The sequence below is a fragment of the Hippichthys cyanospilos genome, chromosome 9, assembly GCF_059441005.1.
Source record: "Hippichthys cyanospilos isolate Australia breed blue-spotted pipefish chromosome 9, RoL_Hcya_1.0, whole genome shotgun sequence".
NCBI classification, from domain to species: Eukaryota; Metazoa; Chordata; class Actinopteri; order Syngnathiformes; family Syngnathidae; genus Hippichthys; species Hippichthys cyanospilos.
In genome coordinates, this window is record NC_142377.1 from 15,793,875 (window position 1) to 15,814,852 (window position 20,978).

The 20,978-nt window shown below is 40.1% G+C and overlaps 2 protein-coding genes across 2 annotated transcripts; one reads left to right on the forward strand and one right to left on the reverse strand.

Moving 5' to 3' along the window:
- Nucleotides 1-424: 424 nt before the first annotated feature.
- Nucleotides 425-7,879, reverse strand: evc (EvC ciliary complex subunit 1). Its single transcript, XM_088423667.1, has 20 exons — nt 7,487-7,879; nt 7,285-7,404; nt 7,113-7,199; nt 6,703-6,929; nt 6,543-6,627; nt 6,213-6,311; nt 5,872-6,000; nt 5,610-5,771; nt 5,235-5,451; nt 4,726-4,874; nt 4,089-4,187; nt 3,787-3,999; nt 2,507-2,616; nt 2,183-2,384; nt 1,859-2,083; nt 1,648-1,783; nt 1,420-1,522; nt 1,225-1,351; nt 1,051-1,147; nt 425-974 (listed from the first exon to the last, which is right to left on the reverse strand). The coding sequence occupies exons 1-20, from the start codon at nt 7,664-7,666 to the stop codon at nt 826-828; spliced, it is 2,916 nt and encodes a 971-aa protein (XP_088279793.1). The 5' UTR covers nt 7,667-7,879; the 3' UTR covers nt 425-825.
- A 985-nt stretch (nt 7,880-8,864) lies between these two features.
- On the forward strand, nt 8,865-20,886 carry evc2 (EvC ciliary complex subunit 2). Its single transcript, XM_088424665.1, has 23 exons — nt 8,865-9,279; nt 9,380-9,425; nt 9,641-9,807; nt 9,904-9,960; nt 10,043-10,229; nt 10,318-10,418; nt 10,508-10,573; nt 10,664-10,798; nt 11,513-11,652; nt 11,817-12,141; nt 12,215-12,454; nt 13,226-13,401; nt 13,483-13,642; nt 13,713-13,889; nt 14,680-14,972; nt 15,095-15,269; nt 15,827-15,970; nt 16,075-16,302; nt 17,224-17,447; nt 17,513-17,600; nt 17,690-17,865; nt 18,819-18,902; nt 19,079-20,886. The coding sequence occupies exons 1-23, from the start codon at nt 9,061-9,063 to the stop codon at nt 19,464-19,466; spliced, it is 3,996 nt and encodes a 1,331-aa protein (XP_088280791.1). The 5' UTR covers nt 8,865-9,060; the 3' UTR covers nt 19,467-20,886.
- The last annotated feature ends 92 nt before the right edge of the window (nt 20,887-20,978 follow it).

Sequence of the window (20,978 nt, forward strand, 5' to 3'; positions counted from 1 at the left end):
TGTGAGATCCCAATAGGGTTTCTGCAGATAGCAGCAAATCTAATTTAGTGTGTTTTCATACTGTGACAGGAACACGACAGTTTTTGTTTTCAAATTGAGAACTAATTGACTGGAGCGTTGAAACACATTATTGCTAAAGTGTGTTATAGTGATTCCTTTGCAAAGATTGTGTGCTTTTTTGTTGTTGTTTTATATGGATCCACACTGTCACTAGTGACACAATTTAAAGCAGACAACAGATAATTTATGAATAGTACTTTCACATGATCTATCTTCTGGAGTTACCAAATAGAATATGACGAGAGATACAACTACCAGAAAATTAAAAGTAAAAGCTCAATAAATCAGACACAGATGGCCCAGTAGTCTGTTTTTCATCTAAAGAGGCTTTGCGCTGGTTTGGGTGTGGTTGGATGGATATATGGGTACAGGTCAATAGAATGGCACAGCTTGGTGAAATTTTCGCTTGTTTTCTGTGCATTGTTTGTTCGTTGTATATAGAAATACAATGTACAGAAAACTCAAGGTCAGAATCTAGTTTTTTTTTTTAATTTCCTTTTACACGAATTTTTGAACTCATAGCTTTAAGGAACCGCCATTTTGCGAAAAAAAAAAAAAAAGTGCATCATATTCGGTTTGATTATGTTTTTCAAGCTTAAAAACAGTGAATTTTGTAGAAAAATTACACCGCTTCATTGTATATGGATAGATGGATGACCTAACAGTATAATAGAAAGCGTGGGAAAAAATACTTAAAGAAAAATTGGTTAATGTTTTTTTTTAATACCCCAAATAGAGCCAAATGTATAAAAACATGGTCTGCTTTCAATTGTTATGAGCATCTTTCTCTCTTTTCTTCTTTGCCAGTTTGGATGCTGCAGGAGTGACTACAGTTGGGGTCAGTGAAGGATTTAAGGCTGGATCGAGGGCCGGGTTCCGGGCAAGAAGTTCCATTATGGAGGCATTGACTTCCCCTGTGAAATCGTGAAATCATGAATGTCAAAGCAATAGCATAAGACTGCCTTCAGTCACCAGAGAAGATGTGCTCACCAGTGTCGTCGTCTTCATCACTGTCTTCTGCCTCTTGACCGTGCAGGGAAACCCGAGCTAACGCTGCCAAATCACCTATGAATCTTCTTTCGGCCTCCTAATGGACACAACACCAACAGTGCTCACTGGAAACTGATTACCATCTTGTTTCTGACCCGCTTTCTATTGACTAACCTGTAGTTTTCCATTGATCTTTTTTAAGGTTTGATCCTGGGCTACTTTTCTTCGTCTGAGTTCCTCACACACCGTCTCCTGTTCTCGATCGCTCTGATCTAACAACTTTCTTTTATGGAGCTCAACCCTGGGGGGAGGGAACACTATAAACGCTATTCGAACTGATTAACAAGAAAAACAAGGAGATTTTTGTACCTCTGTTGAAATTTTGCTGAGATAGGTTTCCTTCCCCAGTTTTCCAACTCTCTCAGTAAAGCTTTGTTCGACTGAATGCTACTGGAGTCTTCCTTTGTCATATCTGAATGAAGGTTATATGGAACTAAAGTTATTGCAAACTTAATACATTGTTGTGCAGAAGGGAAAAAACATCTAAATTAGACTAAATTATTTTCTACATAATAGTATGTAGCGTGGCAGTCTCACCAAGGTTAATGTTTGACTCATGTGGCTGCAATTCTTGAGCAATATCTTGTAGACTAGCATAGTAGGTTTGGACGAGATCAGTTAGAGAATCCTTGGTCACGTAGACACTCTCGGAAGCAGCTTCGGTTAGATGATGCTAAAATGAAAAGAATTTGAAGAAATTGACAGCTAGACACAAGAAATGAGAACTTCCTTGAGAAAGCAACATCACCTTCAAGCCGTCGTCATGTCTGGAGCGGTCATGTGATTCAGCAAGCCGGCATTCCATGAGCTGGAGGATGGCGTGGCTGAGGGCGTTGCCCAGCACCAGCTGCGCATGTTTTTGAAGAAGCTCCGTCCCGGTTTCCAACTCAGACAGGAACTCCTGATGGAAACTGTGGCTCACCAGCTGACTCTCTGGACCCAGATGCTTTTCTGCTAGGCTAGCGATGCTGTCCTGTTAAGAGTCAAAAGAAGAAAATAATAAAACTACATAAATAGACAACAAGCTGCACACAAGTTAAGGAAGGGATCACTTCAACATGTTCTCCACTACCTTTAGAGATGAATCAAGACACGATTGGCTCGTGGCGGGATCTTTCATCAGCAGTGCTCGAAAGTCAGTCTGAGACAGAACCTTCAACTTGGACAGCCTCATCTCTTTGAGCAAATGCAGACAAAAATGTCTGGCCATGAAATGGCGCTGGACACTTGCCACCACATGCTCGTGTTTCTTGTCCAGCAACCCCCCCACTTGACTGGGAAAAGGTCAGATTAGTGTTGAAAACTTGTCACATTTATATTTTGGCAAGTATCTTAAATATCAAGTCAACGTTTGAAATTTAAGGTTGATAAGATATACGAAAAACTACGGTGTCACCTGTTGAGCATATAGCTCTGACTGGCCACCATGGCATGAAGGATTTTCATGTGCTGCTTCTTTAGATGCTTGAGGCTTGCATGCATCAGAGCTGCTGACTCAGCCCATACCTATAGGGAATAGCCAGCGAAACCTATTTAGAACAAACCACGGTACTTAACACGTTGAAGTTGGATAAGGCGGCAGCTATTGAGTATTTTCCATATGCGGATAGCCTGCAGGAAATTCAAAGTGAATATCGAGTATAGTGTCGGTTAAAAATAAAAATGCATATATTTCTTGTTTGTTAAAAAGCAATTATCCACACAAAGACCAAATAACATTTCACTTGATTCTGAATGATCAACAACATTTAACAGCACAAGACAAGGAGTCATTTACGTCTATCGCGCCAGCCTATTTTGAGCACTCTAGCGCTGCTACTGTAGCTATCGTTTCATTTATGCTAGATGCAGACATAATGGTGCCCAATCAATGTCAACATAATGAAGTTTTTTTTTAATCACCCTGTATTGTGATTAAATGTGATTTCAGGACAATGTCGTTTTGTTTGCATCAAGAGTTGGGAGTAACATTTTCAGCTAAAAGACTAGTTGAGCTGCTAGTTACACCGTAACACGCTGCAACAAACAACTTCAAAATAAAAGCATGCGTTAAACTCAAAATAAAACATCTGCTTTTCCTTTAGAAAATAATCAACACTTTTCTGATTTTTTGGACACTACAAGCAACGAACTCAACGCAACTAACATTTTTTTAATTGTCAATTTTAAAACAATCAAACATTGGATCTATTAATAAAGTGATGGAAATTAAAACATGTTTTTTTAATTTGATTAATCGATTAATTTACAAAATAATTGACACAAACTTGATTATTTAGATAATTGTTTGTGTCAGTCCTACACATGATCAAACAAATATGTTGCAAAAAGTGCTATCATTTGTTCAGGACATGTATTTTTATGATAGTATTGTAAATATTTACTGCTGGTAAAAAATTGAAGCGGGATTTTCGTGGAACTCATTTTGGCTGTCTTAGCTTAACTTTGCCAGCTCTGGCACATTTCCAGTACATTATTTAATGTTAATTGATGTATGTTGTCCCCTTTTCAATAAATAAATGGATAACAAAAAGTCATTGTGTATTAGGGGCTGCTATTTCAGGATATACAATCTATTATATCTGGTACTTACAACAGTTACAAACTCTGAACATGTTTTATGTTGCTTTCACCACACAGAAATAGACTGAATGTACAATATATTATTATCTGTACCTGTCGTTGTTGCTCAATTTGCGCCTGCATTTGGTCCATTTGCAGTCTGACCATTTTCTCTACCTGCTGCCGCTGTGTAGCAAACTGCTGCTCTACGCCCAGCCACATCGCTTGACAGCGTTCAGCAGACAGTTTGCACCGGGCCGTAACCGACGTGCAAAAGATATCCTTGGCTCGTCCTTCAAGCCTTTTTGACCAGGTGCCGCGAAGTTTCTGAAGAAAACATGCGTTGTGGTAAAAGTCATGGTTATGCTCACGAAACAGTGTTTTGACAACTATTGTATAGTATTTAAAAGACCTACAGTCCAAAGGTTGCAGAAACTTTCCGATATCTGGTCATCCTGCTGCAGTTCCAATTCACAAAGCTTCTGCCTTTGTTTCAACAACAGTTCTTGGTACTCCTAGTGGTAATAAAGAGGGTTCACAAGAGCTGAAACGAGTCCTAGAGTAATTCAAGTACTTTGGTTTAAAAAAAATAAAAAAAGTTCAGGCTTCAAAGAGTTTCTTTTTCTTGCCTGTGATACCCACCTACTCGCGTAAACGGCAGAGACGAACACATCAAATCAAAACCAGCAACAATTGTTAATGCGCTGCATGACAATGATAAAACATGCCAGAAATGCAGCGAGAAGTCCAACTTCAAAATAAACCCCAGTTTACCAAATGACATTTGGACATGAATATCTTGGTATGCTTTTATTTTGAAGTTATTCCGTCGCCCTACACATTTATCATATAAATATTATGACATATTACGAAAATTGTACCCTTTATTGCCACACTGATTATCCCTCGCAAAGCCATAGCCCCAGTCGTCATGGTAATGAAAGCCGTCCTCTGCATTTGCAAGAGAAAAACCTTATACTCTGCTGAACCCCACAGCCAGGTGCTTTGCATGCATATCATGCAGCATAAAGTGACATCGCATTAAGCGCTAACCTTTGACAGCTGCTCCGGGTCACCTTGAGGCTGTCTTAGCTCCAGCACATGACTCCTCTCCTTGTCTTGGCTCCTACGAAGCTTTTTTCGCTTTGCTTCCATTTTGCTACACTTTTCGACCAACAGCTCCTTTGTTTTCTTCATGTAATCTGGTTTGTGACCAAATGTTTCAAGATGACAAATGAAAACTGCATTTTTCAATCTCATTAAATAAAATAACGCTGGCTGTTACACACACACTATCACTAAATTCATTTGCATCCGCCGTTGTGTCAGTTTTGTCTCATCAACGCAGCAAAGTTGATTGCTTCAAATTGAAGCACATGATATATCATGTGAAAGGCCAGAATGTCTTTTACTGAGCACACTAGCCTTTAATAAGATTGCTTGAATGAGTCAAAAGATACAGATAAAAAACACATTTCCACTACAGTGGACACAAATGAAGACGCTGGGTTTCAGAAGGATATAAACAATATGTGAAGAGCACACCAGATGATTGATCGTACCCTCTCTGCACTGTTGAAGACCCTCTGTAAGCGAGTGCTGCACTTGTGAAAGTATCATTTCCATGCAGCTAAAAGTCAAAACGTCCTCACTGGTCAGCTGCTCCAGGATGGTAGCTATCAAGCCCTGCATCAGAGACGCTTCCTGCTGCACTAAAGCAGGTTGAGACTCAAGAAGCCCCGTCAGCTCCTCCCACCATAACAGCTTCTGGTGGATGTGCTAGAAAAGTAGGACAAAAAGGCATCTCAATCATTTAGTGCCAGTGACGGCAATGGACGTCAATGATCTATTCTAACTGGACTGGCGGTGAATGATTTAAGACACATCAACAACTGACTTACAAAAAAAATACACAATTGAGAAAGCCAACTGCTCACCATTATTTGTGCATCTTGAGCTTTCATTAGTTGATTCTCAAGAAAAACGAGAGTTTGGTTGAGAGACACTGTACCATCATGTGCATCATCCACAGTGAAACTGCTGGTCTTCTTCATCACATGCTGGCAGAGCTCCTCCGCCACTTTGCTGAAACTTGAAAACTGCAAATAGGTTTTGATATGACTTGAATATGTACCCAATATGGTCTTTATTTGGATATTACTTGAATCTGTATTCAATGTGGTTTTTAATTATTTTTACCATTTGAAGGCTACGTTCAAGAAAATCTTTTTGAGATCTTTCCATTTCCTCCAAAGTACATGGGGCATCAAGATTGCCATCATTGTCGGTTTGGCCTGTTGACAGCTGTTTCTTTAACTCCTCCACTTCCTAAAATAACAGCACATGGTTTTGAATACAGATTCAAGGTGAAATGCAAATAAAAACTCATATAATGGATGCATGCTTGCTCAAAAAATAATGAAAATTATTTTTTTTAAACGAATGCACCACAAATACCTTGGTCACTTTGTGGGCATTTTCAGCTCTAAAATACAAATAAGAAATCATAACAGTAAATGTAATTTTCTCTCAAATGTCACCTTGTGCTGCATTTCCAGAAGGTGCTTTGTGAAATCTGCATCTTTTTTGTCTCTAGGAAAATGACTGCAAAAGATTTTTTTCACTGTTTGAAGGTAAATCTAAAGCAAGAAATACAACAAATTAGAGAAGTCAAAAACACATTTAGAATCTGTAAAAAAAAATACAGTAACAATTCCACTTTCTCAGATCCTAACTGTAATGTAAATCTTGCGTTAAGAAATTAAGCTACAAATTCAGATTTAACAAATGTTTTCCCATGCCTCGCCTTATTTTGTGTTCCGTAAATGCATTTTATTTGATTTAATAGGAATAGAAAGACAAACACTCACAATATATTTTTCTTCCATAAGATGAGAGCAAAGCTGTTGTACATCCTTCAGGGCCAAGCAATGAAGGTTGATTCTCGCTTCAAAACTGCAACAAAAAGATTCACTTATCAAGCCTGCTTCCATAAATGTAAATCATTGCAATTCTGATGGTGACACCTACCCTGTTTGTGTCAATGTGTAGGGGTAATGGGAGACCCTGAGAAAGCTCTGGTTCTGCAAACTCTTGGGGACTAGTGAGGAGGAGATAAACTGGCTTTCGTCATCATTGTCCAGCTCTTGGCTTAGAGACTCCCCCTCAGTAAAGGACGATGACGAATCGTCCTTTGGCATTGTTGGCAACTTGGAGCACTCATGAAGAGAAGGGTTTGACGCTCCATCAGCTAAAGGCTACCACAATCGTTGATGAATGAAATATCATTGTCAAGTCAATGGCAAACATGGCAACACTCACACAAAATATAGAGTGACAATATAGTGAAAAAATGTCATCAATAACAATAAAGCTGGCATAAATAAAGTGGTACTTTTGCAACATACAAATTTGGGACAAAATGGAACAATGGAACATACTCTGTATTTTTGATTGATGGGGTACACCACTTTTGCTCTTGATGCAAAAGCTGCAACATCACTATTCATTGGTTCTTGCTTCCCGTCCTGTTACATATTTCAATGTAAAAAGAAAACAAACAAACGCGCGGTTAATCGCAAGCCCGGCTGCAAAAGTAAACATGTCAAATACTTTGTCAGTAGCTATGGCAGGCGGGGCCGGGGTTTCTTTTCTGTTGTTACTCGCACGATCGCGAGTGTTATTTTCCACTTCTCCATCATCAGATTCGAGTAGCCTTCTAGCATTGTTTCCCTGATGGAATAAAAAGAAATGCACACGAAGGTGAATTACGTTAAATAGGGTGGGAAAAATGTGGTGTACTGCAGTTGCTTACTTGTCTGGTGAAAATTAAAGTCTTCAAGCAGAACACATATAAAAGGGCAGCAGCTACTATTCCCGAGAGTCCACCACAAACTGTAGCAACTGTCAACAGTCCCGTATAGACGTGCAGCGACTCAACATTATTGACTAAAACGTCAGTACTACATTCGGCTACCAAATCCTGCTCGGACATTTCTCGGTTAGCGCAGTTCCACTATTTTTTTTCCCAAACCAGCATGTTGATGAAAACTTCACACAAATGTCCTGGTTCTACGCGTTAACAAAAACATACCGCTGGTAATAATCTCGTAGGTAACTCCAATCGGCACTTTCAACGTTAAAATCTTACAAAAAAACAGAGTTAAAATATTATACATCTTCTACAAAAAAGTTTGACGAGCCAACTCAAATCGTCGCAAAGGTTTTGACCAATCAGTGACAATTATACAATTGCTTACAAAATAAAAGCATAATATTGAGTTTGCGTGTAAAAGACTCAGGTTCAAGGGATAATGCTAATACAAATTGAATAAACAAAACCACTAAATACTTTTTTTGTATGTAACCTGGAATATAGTCCTTTATTTTGCAACAGTGGGGGGTACTATGTATGCTTTGATATTTTAATTTGAAAATAACAACAGGATACAGATGACTGGAACGACTGTTTTGAAAACATGTCCTACCCTTCCCGAGCATGTTCTGCACGGGGAGCACAGTTCTCGGCGCTGCTTAATTTAACTCCACCCACACCGGAATCTCGACGTGAAAAAAGCCTCTCCTTTTTGTTAAACTATCTCGTTGGCAACTTTAATCATGCACATTAACTGTTGCGTCATGCTTTAAATCATATTTTATTGATCAGCAAAAATTACTAAGGATCGACTGACCCAAGCATTAAACTCAACAATGCGGGAGTGCGGCATCTACTGGGGTCATGTGGTACTGCACCCATTCCAAGACGTTTCTCGATGGACAACTTTTGAACTAAATGGAGTCACTCAGAATCAATATAGACTTCTATTTTGTAGAGCGCACAAATAGGCTGGACGTGTTTCGGATCTCTACGCCCTCCATTCATCCAGAATTCGCGTCATAATGACGGTTTCGACCACTTCCGTTACACAACTGTTAGCTCCGGCCCGACAGATAAAGGAGTGAGAGTTTGTCGTTGTTGATGCTCAATAAAATTGGGGGGGAAAAAGCATATGCGCAACGTCCATCAGACATAGTATAATTTAAGCGTACAAGAAACAGTTTAAAACAAAAGAGCGCTTTGAAACTTTGTGGGCGGAGTCAAACGTTTGGGTCAACCCCGCGTTGAGCCACGCCTAGAAATGCGCTCTGCAGCCAAGACAGAATCGGAATTCCCAACTCTTGCAACTGTTTGGGGAAGCAGTGATTTGGAAAAATGGAGTGCCGCTGGATGTACAACAAACCTCCAAAGCGTGGACGTTGACTGATAGTTTCAATATATTCATTGCTTATTCGTTCAAGCCATTTGGAAAATGGAGTTTTCCGATCGTATTCTAGCAGCAGAATCGACGCAATCATTGGCGAAAGGCTCTCCAGAGTGAGCCGAAACAGATGCTCTTGTTGCAATTGATGGCGGAAAAGGTGACAATATGGTCTATTTTAATCAACCTCCAAGTGTCGTGCTGTTATCCCACAAGTCTATCGTCAAGTTGGTGTCCCAACGCCATGAAAAGTGAGACATCAGGCGTCGCTTTCCCCGAGCTTCCATGTAACGGAACGTATAACAACGAAACATGCTGGTGCTGCTCAAGAAGTTCGTGCAAGTATGGAGTGAGTAACCCGTTACGAAACATTTGGTTGTGTCTTCAGAAGAACGATCGTTGATTTAACTTGTGCATGTGTTTACTTGTTTGTGTTTTACATGGAGCAGACATTTTCCAGAGGGAACCCTACGGGACTGCAGCTGCACACACACCGTATGTAAACAAATGTTCATGAATGTACAAAATATGGATATGCATGATACATGCAGCAGAGGCGTCGATATTTTTGCGAATTTCTGCATAATGTTTGTATGCAGATACGTGGCAACTGTTTGAAATTTTGGAAATGAAATAACATTATGCATCCTATTTATTGGTCAAATATTGTAATGTCAAGGACACCATTCTTGCACTATGTAACATAATAGATAAGATGGATTCCTGTCGTCGATATTCTCCTGAGAAGCCTGTTTCTTCGTCCGCTTCTCCTGACCCGTGGGCCAACTCTTTCTACACACCTTTGAAAGCCATTTTACAATTCAGAGATCGCCGGAGCTCACTCACCAGATACGATCCTGGCCACACACTCCCTCAGGTGATGCTTTGCATCTTTTCTAACTCAAGAATAAAAAAAAAAAAGTATTATGTATAGTTCTATGTTATGACAGTTATGTTGTGAATGTTTCTGCAGCTTCAGAGTCTGACACCACCAGCAGCTTTTAAGGTCACGTTTCACAAGTGCGCGCAGGTATTTCGGCTTCATGTACATTATAAACAGTACTTGTATAGATCTTCTCTTGAAAGTGACCATCACGTGACCAACCTCACAGGTGCTGGCTGAAGCCAACCCTCCGCAGCTGACATTCTTCCTTTTGATTCACAACCTGAGCCCAGCGGGTGGCACCAACCTCTCTCAGGTGGCCATCAGGGATTCAATATTTGGGATTGTACCCCTAAAAACTGAAGGCAGGGTTGTGGAGAGAGGATACCAAGTGTTTGCCATTGATTCTTTATCTGGTATCGCCGACTTTTGATTTCAAACTATAAGCAAATAACCCATTTCATCTGTACAACAATGTTGACGTTTGTAATTTAACCTTTTCAGCTGGTTCCCAAATGATACTAAATTATACTGCTCAAATAAGAAGTCATAAAAGCGGAGTTCTGGACCTTCCAGCTTTTCTTACCTTCTCTAACTTATCACAGGTAGTTTCTAGCGTGCCACTTTTGTTGCGATTTTTGGGAGACGGACCTTCCTTCCTGCTGATAACTTTATATCGTCACTTATTTCACAGAACGATGTCAGCATGTTTGGTCCTTTGACGGCTAATCTGACACTGCGTGTTAATTCCACTGACAGGGTAAGTTGTACTCTTGCCTGGTAAATAAGTAAGTATTAATATTGCTTTTTTCATCTTGCAATGTGTTTTGTTTTGTTTTTTTTCCCCCAGATTTATCCTAACCATGGTGTGCACTTTGCTGGATTTGTTGGTGGCTTCTTTGTTGCTTTGGTGTTGTTTTTGCTGGGTTTTCTAGCCATGAACCTGATTGGTCCAAGATTCAGGCTGGACCTTCTTCAGCAAAGGGTGACTGACATTGAATGCTCATGATATAAGTACAAACTATTCCATACAGGGATGTTCCAGTTCCAATCACATGATCAAAAATCTACCACATCACATGATTTTCAGCTGAGCAAAATTGGGCAAAAAAGTCCGGGTTTTCACTTTTTAATTTTTTTTTTTTTTTTTTTAAGTGCTACGAAGCAACAAAACAGTTTTGAGATGCACATGCCTTGCCAATGTTGGGATAATTGTGTCTTCACAATAACAAAACACAAGTGTCATCATCACCAATGCTGTTAATGTAAATTAATTTTTCCTTTTTCTTTAATGTTTTTTTAGTAATGTTGAAGTACATGGGCTAAGCATTTCAAATGCTCCTATAGCTCCCCATGAATAAATTTCCTAAAAAACAATTGTTTTTGTACATGACCAATTCCATTGCCCATATTGCTTTTCTCACCAATAATCTTCCACCTGCGCTATTGAAGTCAATTTTTTTGGACAGTTGTTAGTATTTAAAACATTAGAAGAGGATGTTCCACAAATAAGCAAGAAAATGGAAGAAGTGAGACTAACAGTAAGAAATAATAGTAATATCAATTTGCTCTGCTTTTTTTTTGTCAGATTTTCAATAGGTGATATCGAATAAAAGTATTCTCCAAAACTGCAAGTCTGTTTTTTTTTGTTTTTTTTCAATCTTGCCACATTCATATTTGTACTATTTTCTTACCTCAGAAAAACCGAGCCGATACAGACCCAGAGTATACAGACTGCCATACGACTGAGACTGTTAAAGATGAGGCAGCTTTTGAAGACAAGATTGTTGACATCATGGTGCTGGAGGAACCACAGAACATGAACCAGGCACTTGAAAAGTAAGGAAATACATCATTCATTTGTCTTCACATTAAAAATAAGTCATGTGATATAATGAAAATAAAGTGAATGAAATGAAAGGCCTGTTTTAATGATGTAAGTGCTGGAAGTAGATGAGAAGAAATTACCAATTGGCTTGACTGTCTTTTTGTCAACATGGCAGCCTTGAAATGTCCACACTGCTGCATGCCACCAACAACTTGGAGGCCACTCGGATTCAGATCTACAAGGATGTTCTCTCTGTCCTGTTGGGAGGCTTGCGGTCTCGCGGCCAGGTCAGTCTACAGGCTCAGCAGAGACTCCTCAGTGTACTCCACGGGCAGTTGCTGGGTATGGAGGGCCGGCTAAAGGAGGAGCGAGGCGCTCGCATGGCTGCGCTTGCCGGCAAGTGTAACTTGGAAACACGTGAGGAGATGGAGGCGGCGCATCGCAGAGAAGCGGCAGAGAAGGCCCAGGCTGAGCTCTTGTGCCAACATGCGGAACAGCAGGTCGTCACGATGGACACTAAAGTGTTTAGATAGTCACTTTCGCTTCAACTAATTACATCGTTGACTCCCGTAGGAGCTCCTAAAGTGTAGTGTCCTGCTGGAGAAGCTGCACAAGCTGAGCCAAGCTCACCTGCAGCGCCTCTTGTTGGTCCGCCATGAAGAAGCCTCGGCAAAGGTCCAGAGGCAGATCATCGAGTGGCGTCGTGTGGAGCTTCATAAGATCTTCACTGAGGAGCTGGAGGAGGCCACAAAGATGGGCGAGTTGGAGAAGACTGCTGCCACCAGTCTGCAAAATAGTTATTTTCAGTGTCAGGTGGGCAAGCAGTGATTTTGAGTATTATAGTTATATAGCGTTAACTCCAAAATGATTTTTCTTACGGTTGCGGCCTAAGAGCATTTTGGGGGTTCTGGTATCCTACTGAAAATTCATATTGAATTTCAATTTATATGGATTAAAAAGTATATATTTTTTTTAATTGTATGACTGACTGTTAATACATCTTTGTAATGTTAAAAAAGATGTATTTTTTGGACAGTACAAAATATATCTAACTTAAAAATTCCCATAAATTATTAAAAACTAGAGCTGCAACCAACAAGTATTTGAATAATTGATTAATCTTTCAGTTATGTTGTCTAACAATGGGTTATTTAAAAAAAAAAGTATTATTTGATATTGTCAGTGCAATAACAGGTAAACTAGTTACTGCTTTGGTTAGATTCAGTTCCCGTTTTGGTGCATAACACATCAGGAAAATGAGCAAAAATCTTTTGTTCCTTTTTTTCCATTGTAAAAATTAATTTACAAATGTGGTATTATAAATATTTACTAGTGAGAGATTATATTTCTGAGGTTTTGGACAACCTTTTGTACCAAAATAATTAATTTACTATCAGAAATGATCATTTAAGTCGATAATGAAGTTGTTGTTAATTAATCAATTAATTGTTGCAGCTCTAAAAACTGAATATTATTTATTGCATTTATTACATTATGTTGTACATCATTAAAGCCTTCAGTTATGTATCTCTATCTTTCAGTCTGTATTCATCTTCTGCAAGTCCATGATGTCTTTGTGTCTAGGATCTGCTAGAGGAGACTCTGGATGTGATCCTTGCCAATTGGCGTTTTGTGCTAGCTGAACGTCATGCACAGAGAAAGTTCCTGCTGCACAGCTTGCACAGCCTCAATAGTCTCATTTCCGACACCTTCTCCAACACCTCCAGCAATTTGGACAGCATATTCACTCACATCGCAAGGTTGAGTCACTAAAATTTAACATAGTGCATTGTGCTCATGCTAACAGAAGCTAAAGCATAATGCTGACTATGTTCCACCAGAGGGAGCACAGTGCCTACTGAAAAGCTGACTCAGCTCCAGGAGAAAGCTCAGAAGGATCTGCTGATAGTGAGGCAGAGGCTAGATGACGCTTTGAGCCAAGAGAAGAGAGCCATGCGCAGCGGACTTGTAAAGAAGCGGAGGGAACTCATCTCTGACATGGTTTGGAGCATATCAGCGATGGCCGATAAGCACTAACTTCAGACTCATTGTACTGTCTTCCATTCTTTAGCTCAGGGTTCACATGCGGAGGCAGAAGGACCTATCTGGCCAGTTGAAGAATCATGATGGAAACATAGAAGTCACCCAACATCTGCACTGTTGGCAGGATCTACTGACAAGTCATAGCTTGGAACTTGCCGAGCTCATCAATAACTTGGACGAAGAGGCCGCGGCTGACATTCGTAAGGTACGCTGGCTGCACCCCCTGTGAATTTTTTTTTCAAGCTGAATTCAGCATGTAATATTTTGTCCATAATTAATTTGATGCCTAAATTATATTAGTATGTATCATCAAACATAAAACCTAAATGACATCATCTGTGCTCAAGGTTCTAGTAGTGATTAATCACAGCTCACCTGTTGGTGAGATTCACAAGATGAGCTGTGATTGACCGCCAGCCCCCAGCCATTATGATGTCATTTTCAATGGACAGCAAGTGGCGCAATGTGTTTCTAAATGCAATGATTGTACATGAAAGATAATTTTGTATGATAATTTACTGGTGCCTAGTTGTAATATACAATGAGCAAAATGGGTTGACGTTCACAAGTTGCTCCATGTTCCAATTAATTTGCTCTTACTTTAAAAAGAAAACTGTACTTTGGGCATGTCATGTGTTTTAAAAAGGAGAACCCAGTTATTAAGCCATTTCCAGCAGTGAAAAAAATACTATTTTGTGTGTAACTCGATGACTCAATCATTTTAATAGCTTTGAAAATTACTTTATCACCTTTTACTGTCAGGTTTCAGTTGACAGCAAGATTTTTTTTAAGTAATGTACATGAACAATAATTTAGTCATCAAATTGTCATATACAAAATATTAAATGTATTAAATAGTTAAAAAACATGAAATTAGATTTGCCAGTAGCTGTAGAAACCCGGTTAAAATCTCATATACCCCTCCAAAGTGCCCTCAAAAACCCATTTGAAAGCCAGTGCTAGAGGTACTGTGACTTCCTTTGTTTGTTGTCTAGGTGACCATGCGTGTAATCCAGAGCTCCATGGCAGATGTCAAAGCCATTCAGCCCTCGACTATTGAAGCCCTACTCACGATCCTGCCGCCAAGCATGCAGCACTCACTTCTGCAAGTCGAGCCAGAAACAGGCCTAGGTGGCAGCACTCTCTTGCAAGGCCAAGAGATGCTTCACCAGGAAGGCAAAGCAGCCTTACACACCCTTAGCACCACAAGAGAGAGCCTGAACAGAGCCATGGAGAAGGAGCTGCAAGAGCAGAAGGAACTCAGGGCTCACTGCAGAGCCTTCTTCAGGTTAGTTTAGAAATAATGTAAGACGATATCACCAACATCCAAACTGTGTCACTTGAACTAAGTGGTGTACCGTAAATCCAGCCTTAGTTACACTTACCTCATTGTCCCTGTGTTCTTGTCAGATGTTTGTGCTCATCCCAGCTGACTCTCTCTGAAGATGAGCGCCTGGCAACAAAACTCGAGTTCCAGAAGTGTCTCTCGGTGATGGACCAATGCCTCATGCTGCCCCATGCCGTGTCCAGAACCAAAGTCCACACCTGCCCTACAATTTGGAGGAAGGACAGCGAGCAGCAAATGGTGAACACATTATGAGGGTCATCAACTTGATTTTGATTTAATACTCAGTAGGTTAGATCAGCACTTCTCAAAAGGGGAGGATAGTATGCCTGGGGCTACTTGAGGGCACTTCAAGGGTTATGTGCGATTTTAAAATTAAATTTAATGCCATGACAGGAACAGTGTGTTTTCTTTTCAAACTAAAAGCAAAACAATTGAAACATGAAGCAATTGCTTATTAATATTGTGTTATAGTGACTCCTCTGCAAAACGTTGTTTGCCTTTATTTTGTTAAGTTTTATATGGATGTGCATAGTTATTAGTGACTAAATGTTCTGGCAGATGAGCTAGAAATAAAGTAGACGATGTTATGAAATAAATCTTACATATTTTAAGAAATGAAACAAGGATCCATTTCACAGATGAAACATCTTTTTTTTTTTTTCCTGTGATCAAACTCAATCATGTGGATGCTGGGCAAAAAGTGCACACAAAATGCTTTCATTTTTAATCACACCTGGGCAGTGTGCCTGGATTCCTTTCTAAACTGCAGTGTCCATTTTGTTGCTTTCTTGCAGATAAACCCACATTTCAAGGAGAAAGCCAGTCAAAAAACGCAATCCGCATCTGACCTAGTTGACTTCCAGAAAAAGCTTCAAAACCAAATCCAAGTGTTAAAGAAGGAGAGGGCAAGGGAGACGGATAATGCTGTTATCAACGAGGTATGGGACATAACAATAATGTGCAGTTTCTAAAGTGATCCATATCAAGACCAAATGAGTGATTATAAAGACAAGAGATGAAGCTTGCTTAAACTACCCTGCAGGTAGACGAGGAGATGAGGGAGGAGAGAGAGGACTATTTGCGTTCTCAGGCTAGCCGCCTGGCAGTGCAGATGGCGGCCATTCACTACCAAAAGGGTGAGAGGAGGACCAAAGTTTTAGAGACGTCCAGAGCACTGCACACCATGCACAGCCTGCTCATTCATCACCTTCGAGAGACAAAGAGTCTGCAGAGACAAGAAATGGCTCAAAGTATTCAGAGGCACTGCTTGGTAAGAGAGATTTGATGTCAGATTTAATTGTGGGATTGTATTACTTAGGTCAGAGGGCTGCTGCTAAATTGTAGTTGGATTAACCAAAATATTAAAAAACAGCGAGCATGATTCGGCGTGAATCAGAAAACTAGAAATGGAACAAATGGAAGAGTGAACGTCTCATTGTTGAGTCTTTCTTTTCCCTCACACTTTGTCAGCACGGTCATGACTGCATACGCACGTGCACAATCACAGACGCAACTGAAATTAGCCTAGCGTTATCAAACACAACAAATAATGCAAACAAGCCATTTGAAAGATGAGCTTCCCCTCAAAGTTTGTTCTTGTTTTGTTGAAGGCCTTACTTTCTTATTAATTAATCTGATTAATCGATAAACGAGGATCTGTTTTTTTCCTTCCCTGTTTTTAAAAATGGGAGTTTTTCCGGGTAGCACAGTGGCAGACTGATCAGCACGATCCCCTTACATGCAGAGGTCATGGGTTTCATTTCGGCCCATCTATGTAGAGTTTGCATGTTCTCTCCATCCCTGTGTGGCTTTTCTTTAGGTACTTCTACGGGTTTTTGTCCCAAAAATATGCATGGTAGGTATAGTGGACATTCTAAATTGTCCCTAGGTATGTTTGTTAGAATGAATGGTTGTTCATCTTTTTGTGTTTTTGTGATTGTCTTGCAACCAGTTCAGCGTGTATGCTGCCTCCTGCCTGAAGACACCTGGGATAGGCTCCAGCATGCCCGTGATTTTTGTGAAGATAAGCAGCCGAGAAAATTGATGTTTTTTTGTTTTCCAAATAAATAGGCACAAAGATGCAAATTGTACACTAACAAGATGGTATCCAGGGCAAGAAAAAAATGCTTAGAGCATTTTTTTCTATTTAACAGAGGACTTGTTTCGGTCCTTTTTGTTTGTTTTCCTGCAGGGCCTTGAGGAAGCACACCGTCAACTCCAGGAGGAGAGTGAAGAGCAGAAGCAGCAGGGAATTGGTCATTGGTCAACTCAAACTCACTCAGAGGACATTGAGGGGGCAGAAGAAGACCTCAAGCAGCAGGAGATGTTCAGGTTGCAACAAGAAAGCCGAATGTCATCCATTCTCCAGGAAGCTCTCAATAAGTGTGATCAAGTAATCACAGTGTTGACTGCCAGGTGGGTCTTGGGGACACGATAGATTTGTGTTGATCTCTTTTAATCTATTAAAACGATTGTATCAGGTTGCAGGAAATGACAACGGTCAACCAGACTTTGGAAGCTCTAAGAGAACAATTGGCACTCAAGAGACTTTATTCAAACTGCGATCAGGTTCACACACTTTTCTACAAACTCAGAGGAAGTTCAACTATATTTTTATCTTTTGAACTGGGATTTTCTTTCTTGTTGTCATTATCCAGGACCTGCTTTTCGCATCAGAACTGGTCAAACAGTGTCGGATGCCTGTTGAGGTTCTCCTTGAGCTTCTGCGTCTGCTGGTCCCCACGATGCCCGAGAGTGAACTTCTTTCCATCACTGATGCCCTCTGTCCCAAACAGCACCTTGATTCCGCATCCGCGGAACAGGAGCATTCTGGGTAAGCATTGGCTCATTATCGTAATCTGTCATTTTAGCCGCATTCACCCATTGGAATGAATATTTTCCATTATTTCCCTTGTCCTTAGATTTAGAATTCATTTGTATCTGTGCCTGTCCTGTAAATATAATTGTGATTTGAGACTCCATCCATACATCTATTTTCCAGAGCCACTTATTCACACAAGGGTTGCAGGCTTGCTGGTGCCTATCCCAGTTGGCTTGGGGCAGTAGGCAGGGGACACCCTGAATTGGTTGCCAGCCAATCGCAGGGCACACAGAGACAAACAATTTAGTATGAACAATACACTAGCCATGCATGTTTTTTGGAGTAGGAGAAAGCCGGAGAGAACCCATACGGGCTTGGGGAGAACATGCAAACTCGAGATGGATTTGAACTCTGGTCCCTTTAACTGTGATGCGAACGTGCTATGCACCGAACCGCCTAGTTTGAGAGTCATCCTACATAAATTACAAAGAATGCTTGTCACTCTACTTTTATCAAAGTTGGGTTTTATTTTAAGTGAAATTTACCGTTCATCGGAGCGACAATTCTCACATGCCCTTCCATTTTCATGTCTTCCTTCTTGAACTTGATACAACAGAACAACAGAACAGAAGCCTCTCAGGTTAAGCCAAACACATGACAGCCAGATAGTGTCCATTTCAGAGTACGACTGACCTTTGTTTTCCAATTTCCTACACCTCAAGCACAAGAAGACTGATGCATAAAAACAGGTTTAATTATCCATACAAAAGACTTAGTTATAGATCAAAAATGAGATCAACACGAACAAAAAAAAACAATGGTTTAACTGTAACTGATTGATTGCAATTCATGTTTTAGCAAAACATATTCTATCCAAACTCTTTTATTTATGGTGGCAAAATTGGTTATAATGTCATCTTGCGCCAGTTACAGCACATTCCTGACATGAATGACTCTGTGCCCAGGCCTAATCTGCGTCTTCCTGTCAAACTGAAGGAGGACCTTGTACATAGAAGTATGCTGAACATGTCACGTGCGGAAGGGGAAAGGTGAGTGAGCAGCCGCCAGATTAAGACATGCCTCAACATCAAGGCCACTTATCGTTAGAACACCGCATACACATCCGTTTAACAAGGTGAAATATGCATGTCGTCAGAGCTACGTGCGCATGAGGTAAGCGCACGTTTATGACGGCTTTTAAAACAGCAGCCCCTTTGTATTCTAGATCTCGTCGACTCCAGGAAAAGAGGCAAAGCTTGATGGAAAGACTTCTTCCTAGCACTGCGGTCAAAGGGGAGGAGGACAGCTTTACGAAGGAGAAGCCGCCCGAGTATAAATCAGCAATCAGTGAAAGCACACAGGAGCCCAGTGAGGCTCCCAACCAAAGCAACACGGAGCACAGGAATGAAACACTACCCAGCTCGGCAGCAGAAGAAGACATGATTCCAACAACTTCCAACGTGGAAGTCATCTGCCAAGCCACTGGTGAAAAGCTGTTTGTCTTTCGGGATCCGCCTCAATCCAACATCAGTATCTTCGCTCCCAAGAAAAAAAGGAAACGGAACTTCCTCAATTTCAAGAAAGGATGCGTGGCTCCAACACCCCAAACTTGACATTTACATCATCTTTAATCATAAGATTTGAATTTTGCTCAAATACTTGGGCGCTAAATTGAGTTTTCACTACCTTTGCTGCTTTAGCGTCTTTACAGAGTTTATTTTCAATGTTTTAAAAATAGTATCGTCATTTGACTTGAACAGTTCAAATAATTATGCAGAATTGGCACCTTTCTAAAATAGTGGCCCATGCCAGTCAACATTTTTTTTAAAAATCTAGCCACTATGAAACATTTTTTTCAGCCAAATACCTCCTAACCAGTGCTAAGCCATTTTTGGAAGACTCGAAAACATACGCAGTTCCATCCATGACTAGTTTATTAAACTTTGGAACTGCATTTGTTGTGGTACCTCTAGGCCTATTTTATTCAGCAAGTCTAGAAGATAGATTGTGCCACATCATCTCTTTAATTTCTGCCCTATCAGGTGGAAAAGTGAGCCACTAATGACAATGTGCATTAGTATAAAAGCTAACATAATAAAGGCATGCAACAGTTTGCAAACGGTCACAGTTTGTATGTATTAGTTGTTTTTCTTTCAAATGATTTGTTCTTAATTTGAAAATAAAGTTGCATGGTTCCTGCCACGGCATTAAGAAATTATCAATTTGCTGAAAATGTTGCATACCCTTGAAGTGCCTTCAGGGTTTCCCCTGTGGTACCTATACCATTCTGTGTATTTTTTTTTTTGTCTCATCATTTTGTGTTGTTCACCAACTGTTAAAACCCCATCCATTATTTTGGGAAGGTGCACGAAGACATACAATTTTACTTTAATGTAGATGTAATAATAGTCACAATACTAAAATTTTAAGCAGCAAACATACTGAACATCGAAGTGAAAACATAGGACTCAAGTCATACTTGATGTCACCATTTTATATATGTCTCTTAGCACTCCACTTTGTATCTTTTTTAAAGGCAGCTGACTAACATTTTCATATAGTGTCATTTTATTCATTGATTTTTTTTTTTAATTTATCTTTGTTAAAAGCAATGTGACTAACAACAGATGGGTGACACGTCCTCAAACACTGTGGCCATCTTTCCAAATCCTTACAAATAGATCTCTGGTGAAATGAACACATTACAAACAACCATGTGACAAAGAGATGCCAAATGCTGCAGTATAACAACATTTGCAGACTTTGCATTTGAGGTTTTGTGGTTTGGGTGTGACACCTACACAAGGTGCCTGCCTGTCTGCAAATCCTGACAAAATGCACTCGGAACTTAAAACATAAATCATGCGTTCCCTGGGTCATAATAATGTTTACTGTGATAGGTCAAGTGCATACAAAATGCAGATTGTTTTTTCCACAAATAAACGACATATATTGCCTACATCAGGGATGGATACAAAATTAATCAGTGTGATTCTACTGTAAATAATGTGTTGATGATTTTTTTTACGTAATAAAAGTGAGTCCAATGTATGTCCACTCCATGTTAGACCACTCAAAACCCGTGCTCTCCAAACCGCTATGCGGTCAAATGTTTTTCTCAGTGT

What these genes read in the sequence shown, in the direction of transcription:
- evc (XM_088423667.1), bottom strand. Translation starts at nt 7,666, where the DNA reads ATGTCCGAGCAGGATTTGGTAGCCGAATGTAGTACTGACGTTTTAGTC. An exon ending in CTTTAATTTTCACCAGACAA is followed by an intron (nt 7,405 to 7,486) that starts GTAAGCAACTGC and finishes TTATTCCATCAG; the next exon opens with GGAAACAATGCTAGAAGGCT. An exon ending in TTGAACGTAGCCTTCAAATG is followed by an intron (nt 5,772 to 5,871) that starts GTAAAAATAATT and finishes ACCTATTTGCAG; the next exon opens with TTTTCAAGTTTCAGCAAAGT.
- evc2 (XM_088424665.1), top strand. Translation starts at nt 9,061, where the DNA reads ATGCTCTTGTTGCAATTGATGGCGGAAAAGGTGACAATATGGTCTATT. An exon ending in TGGACCTTCTTCAGCAAAGG is followed by an intron (nt 10,799 to 11,512) that starts GTGACTGACATT and finishes TTCTTACCTCAG; the next exon opens with AAAAACCGAGCCGATACAGA. An exon ending in CACTGCAGAGCCTTCTTCAG is followed by an intron (nt 14,973 to 15,094) that starts GTTAGTTTAGAA and finishes TGTTCTTGTCAG; the next exon opens with ATGTTTGTGCTCATCCCAGC.